This window comes from Rhododendron vialii, chromosome 13a (genome assembly GCF_030253575.1).
Source record: "Rhododendron vialii isolate Sample 1 chromosome 13a, ASM3025357v1".
Lineage (NCBI taxonomy): Eukaryota > Viridiplantae > Streptophyta > Magnoliopsida > Ericales > Ericaceae > Rhododendron > Rhododendron vialii.
Genome location: NC_080569.1, coordinates 23,936,297 through 23,956,546, shown reverse-complemented (window position 1 = coordinate 23,956,546; position 20,250 = coordinate 23,936,297). Strand labels below are relative to the sequence as shown.

Genomic DNA, 20,250 nt, shown 5'->3' with positions numbered 1-20,250 from the left:
AAAGAATCACTCTTACCAAAAATGTTTTTTCGGTTGGTTCTTACAGTAGAAAATTTAATTTGGTGATTCCAAGAATTCTGGTCTATTATATAATATTAGTAACTTGGAAACCTTGCATTTTCTTTTTATAGGTGGATGTCCAGGCCAACGTCGATTAATTCCAGAATTTTGAAGTTAATGACTAGGCAAACTTCCAATGACCCAAGATTTGAAATATTTAGCCTTCGTGAGATTTGAACTTGCGACTTCTTATAGAGCAAACCCATTAGACCCGGGCATTTGCATATCGATCTTCCAATCCACTGAGGTGGTAGCCCAATTGGCAGGGTTCACTACCCTCCTCGACAGAGACGTGGGTTCAAGTCCTCGCAGGTGGCTTTGCCTCACGTTTGCATATGAGTCTTTGGACCATTGAGGGGGGAGCTTATGCCAACTGTGCCCCACGTGGTGCCATGGTGACGGCCTGTCCTTCCGGACGGTAGCTATGGCTTGAACCGGACATTCTATCGGCGGGCAGGGAGCCCCTATGATCACGCCCAAGGGGAGTTGCTACGCTGGTTGCCCCCTCCCACCCTATGGTAATCAAAAAAAAATCTTCCAATCCAGAAGATATACTTGGCTCATTGTTCAAACTTCAAATCCATGTTTGGTTGATAACAAATCTAGTTTTGAATCACTGTAGGGTGGGCAGTTGTGTTTGGGAACTTATGGCCATAGGGCTACTGGCCAGCATGTAAATTATTTTATAGACCAATCAAGAAAATAATTAGAAAGTGCCATCTACTGTGAAAATCATTTTTGCAATGTTATAGCAAATGATTTATCCTACCACTCATCCTATCGCACTAGCTATATATTTTTTCTTAATAATACTAGTTTAAAGTAAACCAACAAAACCTGTATAGCTATATATACACACAAATTCATATATATGTAAGTCTAAGGGGTTGATCCGATAATCAAGAATTTGAGGTTTGAGGTTTGCTTCCTCCTAAGATGTCAGATTCGAAATATCTGCTATCAACTTTTTTGGGGTCAGTCCATACAGAGTTTTGTTGTAGTTTTAATTGGGACCCCCACAAGATAACGGTGAGATAGATCCTCCAGAATTAGTTAAGGTGCGCATAAGCTGGTCCAGACATCTGAGTTATAAAAAAAAGAATTTTAGGACCAGCTTGGTTCCCATTACTCGATTTTAAATGGGAAAATGCACTGGTTTTCTTGCACTATATATATGGTTGATCATGTCATAGCGTAGCGAGCCCTAGTAATTCGCCGCGTTGGTCGCCGGCATAGTCTCTGGTTTGGGTTGGTAGCTAGTTCCAATGCAAATGTTCTTAACAAGTAGCCACTCATTATCTTAATCCACATTCAAGACTCTCGGGTTAGAAGAAGACAAAGATTTACCTGTAGCTTAAAGGTTTAGTAATTATTAACTAATCAATTCAGTCAAGAATCTTTGTGTAACTTAAGAAGTTTCTGTGGCATGGGGAAGGATATGCCCTTTTGCACATTGATAATATCAAATTTTCTTTACTACTACTACATTTTGGATAAGTCACTTGGACTTGGTAGTTAGAAATGAATTTCACAATGAAATGAATTTCATTCCTGAAAAGCCTAACGGCACTTACATAGGGATTTCATCGGAAGTAAAATTTAGACTGAACGATACCAACTTCTCGTATATATAGTTGTGTACAGCTTGGTCAAGTAGTTGATCAATTACTTGTTTTCTCATCAAAGTAACAATTGTTACGGAGCGACTCTTTACCACGGTGGAATGTTTTCCAGCATGGCGTTTGCGACTCCACCAAATCCAAACCTAACTAATTCAACGTTGTGACCGTATGAAATGTGCATAATGACTCAGTACGAGTTAAAGACTTGTTGGCTACGTCGGGTGCCTATGCTAGCACACGGTCAGGCAACTTGTTCGGGTTGTGGCACTCGTGGACAATACAGGTGTTGTGACAAATATGACATGCTTGGACGGGCAACACTTCCGGATGGCATTATTGTGAGGCTTGGAAGCCTTGACGCAAAAGGACTTCAATTTTGCGAATGCCTTGTTTATGAGCGAGCTTGGTGCAAGGAAGCCCAACATGGAGCGACTTGGGCGGCGTCAAGTCTTCGGCTCTCAGATATCACTACGGAAACAAAGTTCGATCACTCAATACATTAACGTATTTCTCAAACTGTACAAACTCATCAAGGAAATACATCAGGAAGAAGTTTACAAGAGTGCAAAATTTCTTTCTCAAACACGTATCCACTCCACAAGTCTTTAGCATTGCTTCACCTATTCAATCTAGATTTCCTAGTTTTTTGCCAGATTCTGCTCTATGATTTGAGATTTTCCTCCATATCCACCCCCTCGCGTTCAATGCTGTACGTGTGGTTCAATTTGCGCTTGTCAATTGGAGTAGAGAAGAAAGTGTTCAGCAAAAAAACGCGAGTCATTGCACACGAATCTGATATGCTTGGTGTCCTGAAACAAGCTTTTGTGCTTGAATCGCTGAGAGGTACAAGCACCTCGTGGTTCAAGTTTATAGTTCTTGGCCAGGTCTATTAGAGATTCCGCTGAGTGCTTTTCACACTTCAGAATAGACCACACTTTCATCTTTTCCTCCTGACATAGACCGCTATGTACCTGCCAAATTGAAACAGAAATCAGTTCAATTCTTAGTTATAAGCTTGACATGTGCAAATTGAAAAGTTACGATTCTAGAACCATTCGAGAATCGACTACATGGCCAGATAAACAAAAATCATTTTAAAGTTCAGAATCTTGTAGTAAGTTCAAGAAATTTAAGCAAGTATGTCAGCAGGTGATGATGTCTGATGCAATCTTAGGCCAATGAACTTAATCGCTGCGAAAAATGCTGCAAATAGGTAGGTTACCTTTAGATACATGTCAATAGCAAGGTAGATTCTGTTCTGTGAGCCTCTGGAAAAATCCGGGAGCGATGTGGCTAATGCCATAAACTTGGAAGGTTTCAAGTAGGGATCCGCGGATACTTCTGCAAGGTAAAGTTCCATCAAGCAGGCAACTTTATCCAATCGACCCGTTGAAAATTGGTTTTCTAAGAGAAACGATTTCAGTAGCCTCAGAATCAGATTCACGTCGTACATATATTTCTTCCCACGTGGAGATGGAATGAGCAAATTATCTATCTTAGCTTCGTCCAGCTTAGAACCAACCATGGCCTCTAACTTCATTTTGCAAGATTTACTTACTTTCGAGAACACAGCCAGTGAAAACAAGCAGAATAAGCCTCTGGAGGAAATGGAGCTTTTGTCTAGTGAGAATAGCAGATTGATCACGGTCTCAATGATTTTCCCTTTCTCAGTAGCCGGTGAGGCACCGAGAAAATTCGATCTTTGGTAGTAAAAGATAAATGAGCATATCGTTGGATGGTCGAATTCCTTTGACATCATCTCGTGTACGACTTTCTCAAACCAATTAATGTTCAAGAATTTAAGATCTTCGAACCACCACGTAGCTTGCGACGAGTAGCTTTTGATACTGTCGCCGCTTATATCACTAGAAAACTGGCTACTAGATTTATCTGAGGTGGAAGCACAAGGGCTTGCGACATTCAGGAAAACAAGTTTCGCTACAAACATATTCAAGAACTTTTGGAGTAAAGTTGAAGAACTTGGCACTGCCGATAAATCTTGGCATTGCTTCAGACACAGTACCAATTCAGACCAGGTCCACCGGTGGATCCCTTTAAAGTATTTCTCCATTTGGTCTATCAAGTCAGGTAATCTTGAGCTGCCTCCCTTCATTTCCATGAAATTCGCGGCACAGTGCAATAGGATTATGTTATAAGGAGTCATGTCAATTCTGCCATTGTTGTAGCAAAACCTCACGACGAGCTCAAAACCCTTCGCGCCACCTGGGAAATCGTGGAATATCACTCTCAGGGGGCTCGTTGTGCACGCTGCCTTACCGAACAATTTGCTTAATCTACCGGAGAAGGATACAAGAATTCTCTGCAAAAAAGGGAAAAAGAAGAGAAAAGTAGTGTTACATGAAGGTGCATGTGAGATTATAAACTGGAAAGAGAAATAGGTAAGGTAACACACAAAAAAGATACATATAAAAAACAATAATTACCTTATCTACATAGAAAATCTCTTCTCCATTGACATCTACTTGAAGATCACAACAGATTCCCATATTGAAAATAGCAAATCCCAAAACTTAGCTCCAGTTATATGTTCTCAAAAAAAAAAACCCAGAAGAAAGCCAAAAAAATAGATGTTCTTTAAGACCTGGTTTATACTAGTATTAAAGTGATGTTCATAACAACTGGACTTAATGCAGACAGACAGAGAAGGACAAGAAGAGGAAATTAATGAGAATGAGAAGGGAAGGGAAGAGCTACATAAGTTGCAAGTGTATGACTTGGAATAAGAAGAATCTGAGTTGTTGGAAATGTAGTCCTCTCTAAAAGGTACTCTTACTTTGGTATCATTAACCGGCCAATCGTACAAAATAATTGGATAAACTCTCTCTCTCTCTCTCTCTCTCTCTCTGGTTATAGTCCATAGAGCATGGCCCATGGTACTCTCTCTCTCTCTCTCTCTCTCTCTCTGGTTATAGTCCATAGAGCATGGCCCATGGTACATAAGCAGCCATAAATTACTCTCCTTTCTGCCACCAATTTTGGTAGTGGGTAAAGTTGACTATGAGATCAACCTTTTTACTACTAGAAGGTACACCATACCAGTTCCCAATAGCTCTGTTGACCACCAATATAACTTTAATAAGTATCATTCCCATTCTTGCCCCGTTACATTTTATCAAATAAGAAATAAACATTGCAAGAAAGTTTCATCAAGGCCATTGCAGTTGGGAAAACACATAAAAGGGTACTATATATAACATTAATTTGATGTTAGGTGTGAATACCCTAAAAGTCTCAAAAAAAAAAATATATATATATATATATATATATATATATATATATAAATTGCAGCTGGCAACTTTGCAAGTGAGATAGTATGTGTTCCTATCCTGACACTTGATTTGGATAGAAAATTAAATCAACATCCAGTTGGAGCCTTAATTCACATTCCTGGAATTGAAGTTGAAGTTGGTCCGGCCTCTATGCCTCGAAATGGGGGATACTGCCAAGAAGATCCAATGCAGAGCGGCTGATTAGGCTATTCATCTCTGCAATCGACAGCTTAGATCCTAACCAAGTAATAGACAATTCAAATTTGTATGCACTCAGATTCAATCCAACCGTCCGTGGCGAGACGAACGGTCGGATCAGGCGCTCTGGACCGCTTTACAGGATGCTCGCTTGCACTCTTTGTAATAGGGTAGGTCAATTAACAACTTAGTGGGCTATTGATAAATTAAAGAGAATGACAAAAATGCATACTCAAATACACCTTTTACGGTACTCTCCTTTTTTTATGGCATCTTTTTATACTATTCAATACACTTTGTCAAATTTACTATCAGTTCAATGAGCTATTTTGACATTTTTTCATTGTAATAAAAAGGACACATGCGGCATAATCACTTCGTCTTCCGGTTATCAATCCAAAGAATCACTTGACCCCATGTTTTTTTGGGATGGCAAAACGGCTACACGATGATTTGGACCTCTCAGATAGCTTCTCTATTAAGGGTTTCTCCGAAAAGGAGGTTGTAGCTAGTGACAAAACTACCAGCAACGTTAAAGATGATGGTATCAACTTTGAACCAAATTAGTACCTGATTTTCATGTCAAAAAATCTTGCGCAATACTGAAATCTATATATACTATTCGGATCCTTTATACTATACAGAGCGGTTGTGCTTTTGACGAGAGTGGAAAATAGAAAGCCTGTCAACTCAAGAATAGGTTGTGCCTTCTAAAATACAGTATCTGCTACTACATTATTGATCCGTTTATGATTACAAAGCCTGTCAAGAATAATAGGTTTGTCCCTTCAGACGAGGAGTGTCTAGCATTTGCTCTTCAGCGAGGAAATCACTCAAGAAAGCAGAACCATCAGTTTCTAATACTAGTATAATTTGTTTGGGTTCCAGGATTTGGGGAAAGGGAAAAAAATTGTTGTAGCAGCAAATTTTCTTGTTTGTGAGAGTGAAAAAGCATAAATGCTTATGTAGATATATTCGAAAAAAGCAACGACTTGTGGCCTCTTTGGATGCATCATTGTGAAAAGGGGAATGTGATATTCTTTTTTAGTCCATGGGTTCAAGCCTTAAACCTCGTTCGGGAAGTAAAATAGAGAGATGTTAGCTAAGTCTCGGATTCTATTGTACCCCTAATACCCTCGGAGGGGGGAATTATTTGGGATCGTTTGGATGGGGGACTGTGAAGGGGTATTAATACCCCTCATATATACCCAGGCCCATCACTTAAGCTATGGTTTGGGAACCAAAAAACAAAAACAAGGGGTATTAGCTTAAGCCCCTCTTCTCTTATACCCCTTAATACCCCCCAGCGGGGGATTATTATGGAGAGGTTTTGGGGTGGTATTAAAATGCCCCCTCCTCTTCCATTTCAACTGCAAAACAACATTATCCCTCATCCAAATCAAGTATTATTTAATCTCCCTTCTTTAATACCTCATTCAAACTAATTACTTTTTAAACCCCTGTTATATCAATAAGGGTCCACTCTTCTTACATAATATTTCCTGCTATCTTATCCCCTCTTCATAACTAATACTCTCAATCCTTATCCCTCATCCAAACGGGCCCTGAGGGTGTTATTTTTCCTTCGTCTGAAAAACGGTACGTTTTAGGATAGAACCGGTCAACTTTTACTACTAACCCTGGACTCAGAAAATTTGGGTTTGGTTGGGCCATTTCTGGGCCAGACTTAAAAGATTCTAGCCCACAAACGAATACTTTAACTGGTACAGGGAAAAGCGGTTGCGAAACCCTAATACTTTCTGTTTACACCTGTTTTTGGCACCAAATCTTGGTCTAGCGCTGGAGAGCCATTTAAATAGATGGTAATTAAATCGGACCGATTTTTATGAGTTTCTCGAGTTAAAAATTAATGGGCCACATGAATTTCGATATTGGAGCAAGGCCCAATTAATCGAAACCCAAGTGAAATCCGATACACTGAACAATTTTGGGAAATTTTTAGGCCGGCCCCGTTTTCTAGGTTCGGACTTCAAATAGTCCTAACTAATGTATTTCTTCTTTATTTTAGTCCTTTCTTTTGACTTTTCATACATTTTTATTATTTTGCCCATTCTTCTTAATTTTTTGTCTACTTGTCCATTTTTAGTAAAATTTATATTTTTAGAATCAATTTCTGACACATATTATTTCGGACAAAAATACCCTTGGCTCTGTGAATTGGACTGCCAATTCTCATAGTCAGTTCTATGAGAACTATGTGAATTGAAAAATACTCGATTCAAATAGCCTCACCACATACTAAAATACATAATTCTCGTAGAAAATATATAGTTCTCATAGAAAAATACACAGTTCTTATAGACAATCATCATGGATAATAACAGTTCTCATAGAAAAAAATACAATTTTCATAGAAAAAACAGAGTTCTTATAGACATTTTTCATGTGAAATGGCTATGTGAACTACAAAATATATAGTTCAAATAGCCTCACCACACACTAAAATACATAGTTCTCATAAAAAATACATAATTCTCATAGAAAAATACACAGTTCTCATAGACAATTATCATGGACAATAATAGTTCTTATAGAAAAAAGCACAGTTTTCATAAATAAAAAAAAACACAATCCTCATAGAAAAATACACAGTTCTCATAGACAATCATCATAGACAATGACAGTTCTCATAGACAGTTCTCATAGGGAGTTCTCACAGAAAATATACAATTCTCATAGAAAATACACAGTTCTCATAGACAGTTCCCATAGAAAAATACACAGTTCTCATAGATAATTATCATGGAGAATAACAGTTCTCATAGAAAATAACAATTCCTAAATCATATTATTTCAGACAAAAATACTATTGGCTATGTGAACTGTCAAGTTTCATAGTCAGTTCTGAGAACTGCTCAGTTCTCATAGAAGAACTGATTATGTGAACTGAGCTATGAGAATTGACAAGAATAGACTATGAGAACTGCCAATTCTCATAATCAGTTTTATGAGAACTGTCAACTTTTATAATCAGTTCTATGAGAATTGGCTATGAGAAGTGACTGTCCTTATAGAAAATTAGCTTTGTGAACTGGTTATGAGAGCTGAACTATGTGAATTGAAAAGTACACAGGTTATATAATTTTACCATATACTAAAATACACAATTCTCATAAAAAAAAATATAGCTCTCATAAAAAATACATGGTTCTAATAGATAGTTTTCATGAACAATACATAGTTCGCATAAAAAAATGCATAGTTCTCCTAAAAAAATACGCAGTTCTCATAGACAGTTCTCATTAACAATACACAGTTCTCATAGAAAATACACACACGAACAAAGAATTGGCTATGTGAACTAAAAAATACACACTTCACATAGCCTCACCACACACTAAAATAGATAGTTTTCATAGAAAATACATAATTCTCATAGGAAAATACATAGTTCTCACAGAAAATACACAATTCTCATAAAAAATACACAATTCTCATGGACAAATACACAATTCGCATAGAAAATACACAATTATAAATTCGGCCGGATCACCACTGAGTGAACTCGGTTCATCGCTTCTCCCAAAAAATCAAGCTAAGAGATAATAATATAGTAGAAAATTAGAAAATCAAATGGAACTGAAAAAAGTGTTGAACCATTGTTCATCCCCTCTCTTTTTTCTTTTTTCTCAACTACTCCGTACGTGTTAGTAACTCCTTACACGAGTAGATAAGTCATGCACACCTGGCCAAATGGATCGATTCATTTAAACACTAGAAAATCACGACAAATCAAGTCCCAATCTCCTTGGCACCGTCTGGCCTTCGCTTGATCTTCAGGACCTGCCTGCTTGTGCAGATGTCGAAGCTGCTAGGGAGGAAGTCAGTTTCACCGTCGTTGAGTTCGATTTCGTCGTCATCAAGTTTGATTTCGTTGTCATCAGATTTTAATTGGAGACGACCACAACAAGAAGAAAGGTCGCGGAGATACCGACGACTGCAAGAACGTGAATTCTCATTGGACAGGAGGCAGCGACGGTGGCGGTGGTTGGCGCTGCTCCATCGGTGGTAGCCGCATCGGCGTCGACGGCGGCGTCCTCGTCCATCAAATCGTCATCCTCCAGCTTGAAGTCCACTGCTTCCACGTCTGTGTTTGCCACTCTCTCTCTCTCTCTCTCTCTCTCTCTCTCTCTCTCTCTCTCTCTCTCTACAAGGTGGGTTGAAAGGAGCAAAATAGAGAGAGGGTGAGGGTGAGGGGCACAAAAGTCAATACGGAATTGATCCGAGCCTTTCAGCTTTGGTAAAATATTTCAGGGTTGGGTTCAAACCAAACCTAAAAAATAGGGGCGGCCTCTAATTTTCTAAACAATTTTTCCACTTGGATTATTCCCGAAGGAAGTCAAGCCCACATCTATTTTGGAACAGGTGGAATTGGGTTGATCATTGGCTAATTGATCCTATTTTTTAGGAGTTAATTAGTTGCATGATAAAAAACGTGGGTGTTTTCGGTGCAAGAGAATTTCTAACTGTCCATTGCCTATTTACCTGCCACGGAAGAAGAAAACCGGGGAGTCCATGATCTTGGCTCAACTGCAAAATATCCACGACTAGAGAAAAGCACATGGGCAATTCAATTAACTGCTAGGAACCGCCAACAACTTGGTTCGTGGGACACTTGGCACCGCAAGAGCAAGGCTGGAAGATAAACCTGCATGCAAAACCGTCAACCCTCTCGCCTATAAATATTAGAATTCACGAAGAAAAAAAGATTCACACACCAATCAAGCCCAACGTTTAAAAAACCAAAGTCTTTCTAGCGAAGCAGTTATCTCACTTTTCTCACCTTCACTCAGTTACTTCTTCAAGTAATTTGGGTTTCTATCTCTCTTGTACCCCAAACTTTATTATTACGATATAATAAAGTTATTTCATCTCTCTTGTACTCCCAACTTTATTATTACGATATAATAAAGTTATTCTACGTTGTTATTTCTTTTTCTCACACAGTTAGAAAATTTTAAGTCTACTATCGTTGTGGCAAATCACGAACCTCTTTGTAGCCACACCCTTTGGATCACACGCAGTCGCACTACATACGAAGTCAGATCGAGGCGCTCACGCCTTTCATACGTTGGACGACAACAAGTCCTGACACGCCCACGGTCATACCGCACATGCCATTTGATTTTCTGCTCACGCCTACCCGGCGGAAAAGTGGGAAACACTTTCTTTTCCCACATTTGGATAATAATAATCTATTAAAACTAATTAACTTTCAACGTTTAATTATTTTCTATAGTAGTATTAACATTTTTCCTCTGCATTATTCCTCAATTCACTGATGCTTACTTAGCCTTTCTTGGGGATATTATATCCGGCTCCTCCCGTATACAAAAACTGACAAACACAGTTCATCGGTTAACTAATCCGCTCTAATACTTATAACCTACCAAACATCGCATATAAGTGGGTCCATGATATTATGTCCGGCGGATTGCATGTCCGCCCTCTATATCTGGTCGGCATACAAGCCAAGGGCTGTAGACGAACCAAAGGGACTCACAAGATGCACGATACTCGGCTCGGTAAGAGCATCTTCAACCCATCTCTATTTCTTAAATAGAGAATGGATGTAACATATTGATAGGAGATTTGGTAATTTATCCCATCTTTTATCACTTTTTGTACTTTTTAGACAATCTTGGAGGGATCCATCATTCTTTTTAAAGATTTGCACTTTCATTTTGGAGATCAAATATCTAACAATGACAATGGATCTCTCTAAGATTCTCGCAAAAAATACAAAAAAAAATTGAATAAAAGAGAGCATAAATTATAAAATCTTCTCTCAATATGTCATATCTATTTTCTATTTTGTAGAATTAGAGATGGGTTGGAAATAGGCTTGTCAATGGACCGGATTCAAATTCTGAGTACATGGGGTAAAATGCTGGTTGAAGCACATGAGTGGGAACTATAGATTGGGATTAGACTGATCCGATTAGTTGTAGTTTTCCCGTTGATCCGTTGTAAACAAGTGGAGAATTGATGAAGCGAATACCTAGAGTTTACCTCTCTCTTCTATTTTTGAAGGGGTCCCCATTGTTATGGTGTGCTGTAGCTGTAAATTCTGGATTATCTCCCATTTTGATCGGATATTTGAATTTTCGGATTACTGAAATCTGGTTTATTGATTTGCGGATTCGGATCAGATTTGAGTTAATTCGAATCCAATCTAGTCCATTGACATCTCTAGTTGAAAATGCTCGAAGGAGTATGTTCAAGTAGGCTCATGGACAGAAATAAAACTATATCCAAAATATTTGTTGAGTGATAGAGAGTATGTTTTCACTTATACTATTTTATTCAACTTTTATTCTTGAGCTTGATCTCTGTTTCTTTCTATTGGATCGACTAGAGCTCCACTGTGTTGAAGACTAATGAATTCAAGACTAGTTGAACTCAATTTGAGCTTGAGTTCAACTAAATTGAACAAATCGTGCTCGAACGTTTTAAAAACTTGGCTCCACTCATCTTGCAGTCCTATGTATTAATGGTATTTATCAAAATCAAATTGGGGTGTTTTTTCAAAACCTTCAATATTAGTATTTGAGAAAGCTTCTATCTAGAGTTTTAGGACAACCCACATTGCTTAGATGGGAGTAGTTTGAGTGGCTTATATATGAGAGCACTGCTACTAAATTTACTTTACGAGCTTAGTTATAGAGGGGCTTGGCTCTTGTGGTGTTTGGCGCAATCATCATGTAAATTTTTAATTGACAACATAATATAACATAATGAACTTGAAACTAATAAACCAAAAGTTCCACTCTCATAACATAATAAGTAAACAAAATCTGTTTTTTATGGCTATTTACACTTTAAAAAAAAAGAAAGCTGTCCATATGGTTTTGTTTAGCTGTGAAAATTGTAGCACAAAAAATTGGGTTGGGCCTTTTTGTTTCATTGGGTTAGGATTCAATCCAAGCCCATTTAAATTCTAAATCTTTCAACCCTACCTTTCCCCTTCCTTTCCTCCTTGACGGATCTAAGTGGAGTGAATGTTTACGGCAGAATCTGTAGCTATTCCCCTCATTAACGCCAAAGACAAACGGGCCAACAACAATCTCCTTGGCAGTAGAATGCCACTCCCTGAAGCTTTAAAAATTTGCTATATTCTTGCGAAAACAGTAATCCATATATGCATTTGCCTTGTCTTTTTTTTCCCTTTCTACTTGTTACAATTAGAGAAGTTTACCTTCTTGTGTGTGGTACCAGATGATTTTTTATTTTTTCCCCAGTCTTGATCTCCGATTTCCCGCGGGGATCTCTGTTCCCCGTCCCGAACGGGGATGGAGGGTAAAAATAATTTTCCGGTGGAGATCGGGGAGGAAATGGGGATTGATTTAGGTTTGGGGACGGAGACGGAAACGGAGATAATAGTATCCATCCCCACCCCGCCCCCATTGCCAACCCTGCTCCACTAATGAGCAGACATAAACCACACAGTCACAGAAGACTGCAGATTCGGCTGGGGCAAATTGCCCTTTCGTTTTCCCTGGTCACCCACATTCTTTGTTAACTATCTTGTGCCCACGTGCCCATCCGGACTCTATAGTCCAGGTTTCACAACTAGACAAAGTGCTTCACATGGACTTCACGTGACCTTCTGTGGTTAATTGGACCCATCTCAATACTGTGCATCACAAAGAACTTTCCAACGAGGACAAAGACCCTTCATATATACTCCGTAGTATGTATCTCAGTTGCTGTTTACACTGATTGGGACCTTAAATTCTACTGTGCAGGCTTGTTCGTTTTGAGTTTCACAGTTTCTGCACACGGTTCTGAGGAAATTTTTTCTATCTATTGACATTCACTCATTACTTTTAAAAACCTCTCTCAAAATCCAAACCGAATAGGGTAATTTCATAATTCGTCTCAAAATATGATAGATCATATTCACTCTAGATATGAGTCATGTTAAATCAATATTGCATTTTGTGTAGTCCACTTTATGGGAGATTTCATGGGAGGGATTTATGGGTTCATGAATTTTTTTTTTGTTGAATTCATCACCCTCTACTACATGTAGGAAAAATTCTATAACCACACGCAAAATACTTTAAACACTCGCACATTGCTATGTGGGTGCCATACACATTGGTGGCGTAGCGTACTAGGGTGTGAGGGTCTCCATATGCCAAAAAGTCGGATTAAACCAATCTAAATCGAACCAAACCAGACCGACGTGGTTTACGTTTACTGGATATTTGGTTTGGTTTAGTTTGGTTTGTGAAATGTCAAAACCAAAGCGTTCAGTTGGATTCGTATAAAATGTCCGAATCGAACCAACCCGAACCGGTTACACCCCTTCTTATTCCAGAAGAAGGAACTTTGAGTATGTGACTATAGGGAAAGCTGGGATAGTGAGAATGTGAGATGGCCGTGATTTTGTTCTGACCTTAGAGCGTTGACAGCCCAAGTATTAGCTTGAGGGATAAATACAAATTTCAATAATTTCACGACTAGGCCGGTGATCTCTACCACACCCATGGTTGCCATTCTGAAACCAAAAGACAAACAAGATGCAATCAATGATAATTGGCTGCTTGGTATATAACCAGCAGGATATTTGTTGCCATTTTTAATTGCAGCATCGATGCAACCATCTGAGAAATATCCAAGAGGAGTTAGGGGGTGTTTGGATCCTTCATTTTCCCTTTTTGCCATTCCAGGTGTTTGGCTGCTTGTCCCCAAAACCCATTCTTTCAAAACCCATTTCAGATTTTGAAGATGGAGAGCAAAAGGCAAAAAGTGCTCCAGAGGAGCTTTTCCCACTCCCATTTTCTTCTCTCAGCCTGCCAAAGACATCCATACCCTCTTCTTTTTTGGATAATTCTTCAATACCCTTGGCAATGTCCACGCCATTTTCTCTCCTACCCCGGCCCTCTAGTTAGCTAATATTGATCTGATTAATTTTCTCTTTTGCTTATTCTTTTCCTCTACTGAAATGAAAGTATGTATGCAATTTATGGTGGGAAAAACATTATTGATGGAAAAGTAAGAGCAAAGAATTATTGAAACAATAAAAATATAATTAAAAAAATAGTGTGACACTTTTAGTTAATGAAGAATAAGCAATTTCAAAAGAAAATTTTAAAAAATTGATTAAAACATTATTTATATACATTATAAACCATTATTAATAACTAGGGGCAACATAGTAAAAAATCAACCCATAATTCATTTTAATTCTATATCTCCCAAACACTACTCATGCTGCAAAATATATTCTGTGCATATCATCCAAATACTCTATCAAAATCAAAATACATTTTGACCACAATCTAAAATGCCAAAAAACTAAAAAGCTGAAAATGAAAAGCCAAAAAATAAGCTCCCAAACACCCCACTTTAAAGTCTAATCAGCTGAATTAAGGATCTTCTCGTGTCACAATCCTTCTCGGGGTTCTTCATGTGATGTAAAAATGAGACCTGTCACGATCTTCTTTGATGATCTACATCGTTCATTTTGCAAGCCTCAATGTACTTATCGTCTATGCCAAAAATGAGGATGATCTAACAATGGTAGAAGCTTGGTCGTATTATAATTGAATTCAAGGGAAATGAATGGTCAGAATTTGACCCCACTTTACTCTTGTAACAAATATACCAGGTTCAGATGGATGCCGATATCTAATCAACTTGAGTTTTTACATAGACAATAAATATATGGAGACCTACAAGCTGAGCGGTTCAAGTTTCAAATGAGATTTTGAGGCCTTCTTTTGTGTGATTAGGAACAGATGAGAGGCATCACAAGAAAGAATCTTTATTCCCCTGCTCCTAATACTGTGTCTAGTTTGAATCAAGATCCTTTCCTTTGACGATCTTCCCCATGGTTCTCATGTGATGCAAAACAGAATCTTCCATTGTCTCATTTGACAATCCAAACCATTCATCGTATAATTGTGATTCGTATGAATACCCTCAAGATGATGATCAGAATTAGACTGTCAAAAGACCCAAACATCTGTATGTTCGGTTTTTATTTTTTGGGTGATAGAAAGTTGAACTGAATTGTGAGAACACAATGCTAAGTTCGGATTTCACTTCCAAAAAATTGCGGCGTCATTTGCCTCTAAGCAAAGCTAGCTAGAATATCATTCTAGTTGTATTTATCAAGTTACCGTGTCGAACTCTGTTGTTTTATCACCTCGTGACCTCTTAACGTTGAATCTACGCGTTTAAACCCAATCCTAACTTGTGATCGAACCCTTTGGTATATTTGTGCATCAAAGAGGAGCTTAAGCTCTCAGAAATAAGGGCAATGAAGCGACACGGTCTCTCTCTCCACTAATTACATTTGCATTTTATCATCTAACAGATATTGCAAATTTGCAAACATAACATCAAAAACAACCCAGGATCTTTTAATAAAAGTGCTTCGACATATCATGCGGCCAATCACCGAAAGAGGAAGTGGATATTATTTGTAGTATGCATACAGCCAAGCAAAACCATTACTAGGTGAACACAAACTACAGGGACACGCAGTGGCACATTAGAGAGGATAGAGTAACATCAGTTGATTTCAGTTCTGCAAAATCCCCTTGGACTTAAAGTACTCCACGCATTGGTCGTAAACGTCTTCGATCCCATACTTATAGCTGAATCCCTCTTTGGTGAGCTTTTCAGACGAGATGATCACCTTGGATTTGGAAGGGAAATCTCCAAAACTGCAAGTGGTTGAAAAAGAAATGGGGTAAATATTCAACCGCATTAATTTCCCCAGAGTACAGAATCTCAGAACTCCAGTATGAAGAAGTTGTTTCAAAATCAGTTTGGAAGAAGACTTTTCAGAAAATCCGTTTGGTTTACAAATTTTAAAAACTTGTTTTTGATGTATTCCTTAAAAAGAGGCCATTTTCAAGAAAATACCAGATTAAAAGCAAAATTTAAGGGAAACTATTTCGGCTGGAAACTAAATACAGTACGAGAATGGTGTCTCATGCTTTCAAAAACAGAATCAATGAAGAATATATGGTGTGTACAGAAGGGTGCTCACTCGGTAGGGATATTGTACTGTGGGTATCTGTTCTTCAGGAACTTGGCAAGCTCTGGAACACTGGTATTGACAACACAGCAATTATAACGACCAGAAGCCGATTCTTTCTCGGCCACGAATATATGGGCACGACAAACATCTTCGACATGGGTTATGGAGATAGACCCTGAAACCATTTGCATACCTTTCAACGCATTTATAAGGAACTCAGTCCCTGCAGAACATTGAAATCCAATAGCGGCGGTTAAGAGTCTGATATTATGAATTTAACCCTTTAATTAAGACACGTTGAAGTTATTGCCAAATTACCTGTGATCAAGGACATGGCAAGACCAATACTACTAGGAACGTCTACTGTGGGAGAAGGACCAGCCATAAGAGAAGGGATGACAGTAACAAGATCAATGTTGTTCTCTTCAGCAAATTTCCAAGCTGTTTTCTCCGCTAGGGTCTTTGATACAGGATAACCCTGCAACGCCAATAAATTTCATTGTAGATCCTTCGGGAAATGAGATAAATATCTTTCTAGAAAATCTGAAGATTAGAAAAACAAAGGGAAATTTGAGAGTTCGTAGTTACCCAAGTGGGTGGCTTTGCAGAAGACAAAAATTCGACATCGGTCCAGTGACTCTCGTCGACGACTATACCAGTCCCATTGAGCTGATTGATCGATACAGCAGCTGCTGACGATGTCAAAATGACACGCTTGACTGTCCCTGCTTTGGCACAGGCTTTTAAAACATTGAGCACTCCTTGGATTGCTGGCTTTATCATGTCATTCTGGATTCAAAATTCATTACAGATAACTCGTTGAAAAGCAGTGGGTATTTCTGAAATTATAAGATCTTAATAAAGTTCTTTTTTTGCTAGACTAAAAATGAGGTCAAGGAGGTGACCAAGCAAGCCTCCCTAGGCATGACCATATTAACTCTAGACCTGCGGCAGGCCCCTAAAGGGACCAAAGAGCCATAGCTTCTACCACCCCACCAAGGGCTAGTGGAGCATGGTCGTATTTGTAGAAAGGCAAAGTTCGAGTGGGCATCAATCATGCGACTCGAACCTCGGACCTCTTGACCACCTAAACCACTTGGGAGTAAGCCATGAACCACACTAGGCTACCACCCCTGGTGGTTTAATAACATTTTAATCATAAAATACCTCTGGATCTTCTGAAGCAAAGTTGACTGGGGTTGCAACATGGAAGACCAGGTCACAACCTGCTATTGGGGCATCAAAGCTCTCTGCATCAGTAAGGTCTGCTTTGAATATTTTTAAGCTGCCCAGACTCTCAAATGCTACAAGGTGGGAGACCTTTTTGTGATTGTCTGCACCCAGAAGAAAACACATGCATATCAGAGTGGAACACTTCACTGCAGTTTAAGGTTTTCATGAGGGTTACATCGTTGGTTGTTTCCCATGTGCAAGCGGTTTCGTCGTTGGGTTAGAGGCTTCTAGCAACACTTAGATCTAGCCATTGGATCATGTGAGCACCTTGCCTATACTAGTGTTCCGATGCATTTTTGGCCATCAGATAACATGAAATTCCAAGAAATGAGAATATTTTCACGTGATCCAATGGCCTAAAATGCTCCTGAAACACGGTACAGACACTAGAAGCTAATTATATTGTGGCTGCTTTCCCTTCTTTTGTAATCACCATTACAACTAATTAATTGTCCACGCTTTCCAAATGTCATGTTGACGTTGTGTATACTCCTGCCTAAAGGCATACTAGTTTCAGTAGAGATTCTGTTTTTTATCCATCAAACTGTACAATCCTGAGAAATTTTCCCCAAAGAGTGCTTATAAATAAAAGTCCATGGGCAGATTTCAGCTTCTTGTTTTGGGGCCACACCTCAATGAATTTTGTCGATTTTTCCTGGTAATTCGAAAAAGAACAAAATCAACTCCAGTTACCAGAGAATCCTGTTCAACAATTTGTGGCTCTTCCGGAGCGCACTTTAACGATCGAACCGTTCATTTTTTTAGAGCTCGTCGAAAACAACATACTACCATATAACAGTATATCCATTGATATGTTTTCAGAAAACATTTATATAAATTCCGATTGACATGGGTTCCGCAAAGAGAGAATTGACTAGAGAGGAGCTTGATCTTGTTCAAATTATCTACACATTTTTGGGTAAAGGTTTGGACTTTGGAGTTCATAGCATTTACGGGGTAAAAATTGGGTGAGTTTTTTCACGAATGCTATTTTCTAGTGTCAGCTGAGGAGAGAAATGCAAAATGCCAGATATGCAGACGATGTATGCAAATAAAAAGAAACATAAGGGCAGTGCGAAAATCAATTCCCCAAATACAAATGGTACACACAACTTCACAACTTTAAAACATAGCCTCGGACACAACTGTACTCGGGTTGTGTTTTTTTTTATCACGTGTTCGGATCATAAGATGCACATGGATCCACAAGCATAAAAAAACACAAGGGCAGTGCAAAAATCAATTCTCCAATAGAAACGGTACACAGAACTTTAAAACATGAATTCGGACACAAATATACTCGGGTTTTTTTTTTTTTTTTTAAATCAAGCGTTCGGGTCGTAAGATGCACATGGATTCACAAGCATCAAATGGTTTCGAACACGTTTGTATCCGGGGTTGTGTTCCAGAAGTCATCCTCCACTTGAAACGGTCCAACGGAGGAAAGAGAGGAGGAGGAGAGGGAGAGATGACTAACCGGGGTCCCTGACAGTGGTGTTGACGGCGTAGCCTTTCTCAAGCAACATCTTGATGAGCGTCGCCGCCACGTATCCGCTGCCACCGATAACGCAAGCCGTCTTGGAAGCTGCCATTGTTTTTTCGCTCTTCACACTACAGGCAAGAATTGGGATGAAAGAAGAGGGATTTTTCTTGACCCTAACCCACGACCTAAAACATCTGTTTATGAGTACGTGTTTTTATAGAGGAGAACATGCTACTCCTATTGTTAAGTTTCATCTAATCGGTGAATTTGGAGGAAGAAGAAGAAGAAGGTAAGCACGTGATTTCCACTTCTCACCAACGACGACTCGGAGCGTTTTGATTACCTGATTTTTGGGTTCCACTGCTGGCAAAGATATTGCTTTACAAAAATGATACTCCGTACTAAGCTTCACACACACTACTATGCGTAGGCTCTACATATATATATGAGAGATTGTATAAGTTGTTGTATTTGGATTGTTGCATGAGTAGCATTGTTGATTACTACTTTAACATAGAGATGATTTTCACGAGAAATTTTTGGGTGCCCGAGTAGCACATTCGGACCGTCCATTTTGATCTTGTATGGCTCAGACTTGGAGAGAGAGAGAGAGTGTGTGTGTGTGTGTGTGTGTGTGTGTCGTGGGTGAGAGGAGAGAGGGTTTCCATTTGAGCCGTCTGACACACTTTTGAACAGCTCGGATGGGCAGCTTTGGCACCACGTCGGCACGGCCAGGTGGTACCCACGCAGCACCCAAAAATTTCTCGATTTTCACTCTCCTTTTTACTATCCATGCCCTTTTGTTTTTTTATCTTAATCCACGTGAATTTACAATATTAGAAAAATTGCAAGATAGTAAATTTATGTAGATTGTAAAATTGGGAGTGTGAAATTCACTCTCCTTACTTCAATACAAAGTTGCAAAGACAGTTGTGTTACAGGTACATGTACATACATTCATAGTGTACATAAGCATTTTAAGCCCGTCTCGGGTCCTACAAGGTCCTAGAAAAATTATCTAAACCTCTTATTTCATTCAAAACAATTTGTAAACGCCTTTACCTATGTCCGATGCCTTTTGAAGCAAACTAAGCCCCGTTCCAGAACAGGAAATAAGTCTTTATTTTTTAAGAAGATAATTTCAAGTTAAAAAATAATAGGCTTACTAAAATTTAAAAATATGCAATATATATATTGTTTGAAAGATTTCGATGATATTTTTTATACAGTGCAAAAAAAATCAAAAATTTATTTTGTATTTACATTATTTTTGAGTTTGAAAATGTGAAATAAGTATTTTTTTTTTTTAAGAAGATGTTCTAGAACCCACCCTAAGATGTT

At 38.7% G+C, this 20,250-nt stretch overlaps 2 protein-coding genes across 2 annotated transcripts; both read right to left on the bottom strand.

Annotated features, from left to right (window-relative positions):
• Nucleotides 1-2,161: 2,161 nt before the first annotated feature.
• Nucleotides 2,162-4,537, bottom strand: LOC131313488 (BTB/POZ domain-containing protein At3g22104-like). Its single transcript, XM_058341812.1, has 3 exons — nucleotides 4,127-4,537; nucleotides 2,905-4,002; nucleotides 2,162-2,653 (listed from the first exon to the last, which is right to left on the bottom strand). The coding sequence occupies exons 1-3, from the start codon at nucleotides 4,187-4,189 to the stop codon at nucleotides 2,417-2,419; spliced, it is 1,398 nt and encodes a 465-aa protein (XP_058197795.1). The 5' UTR covers nucleotides 4,190-4,537; the 3' UTR covers nucleotides 2,162-2,416.
• Nucleotides 4,538-15,565: 11,028 nt separating this feature from the next.
• On the bottom strand, nucleotides 15,566-19,323 carry LOC131313714 (anthocyanidin reductase ((2S)-flavan-3-ol-forming)). Its single transcript, XM_058342174.1, has 6 exons — nucleotides 18,904-19,323; nucleotides 17,361-17,527; nucleotides 16,782-16,982; nucleotides 16,512-16,671; nucleotides 16,203-16,416; nucleotides 15,566-15,873 (listed from the first exon to the last, which is right to left on the bottom strand). The coding sequence occupies exons 1-6, from the start codon at nucleotides 19,016-19,018 to the stop codon at nucleotides 15,729-15,731; spliced, it is 1,002 nt and encodes a 333-aa protein (XP_058198157.1). The 5' UTR covers nucleotides 19,019-19,323; the 3' UTR covers nucleotides 15,566-15,728.
• Nucleotides 19,324-20,250: the final 927 nt, after the last annotated feature.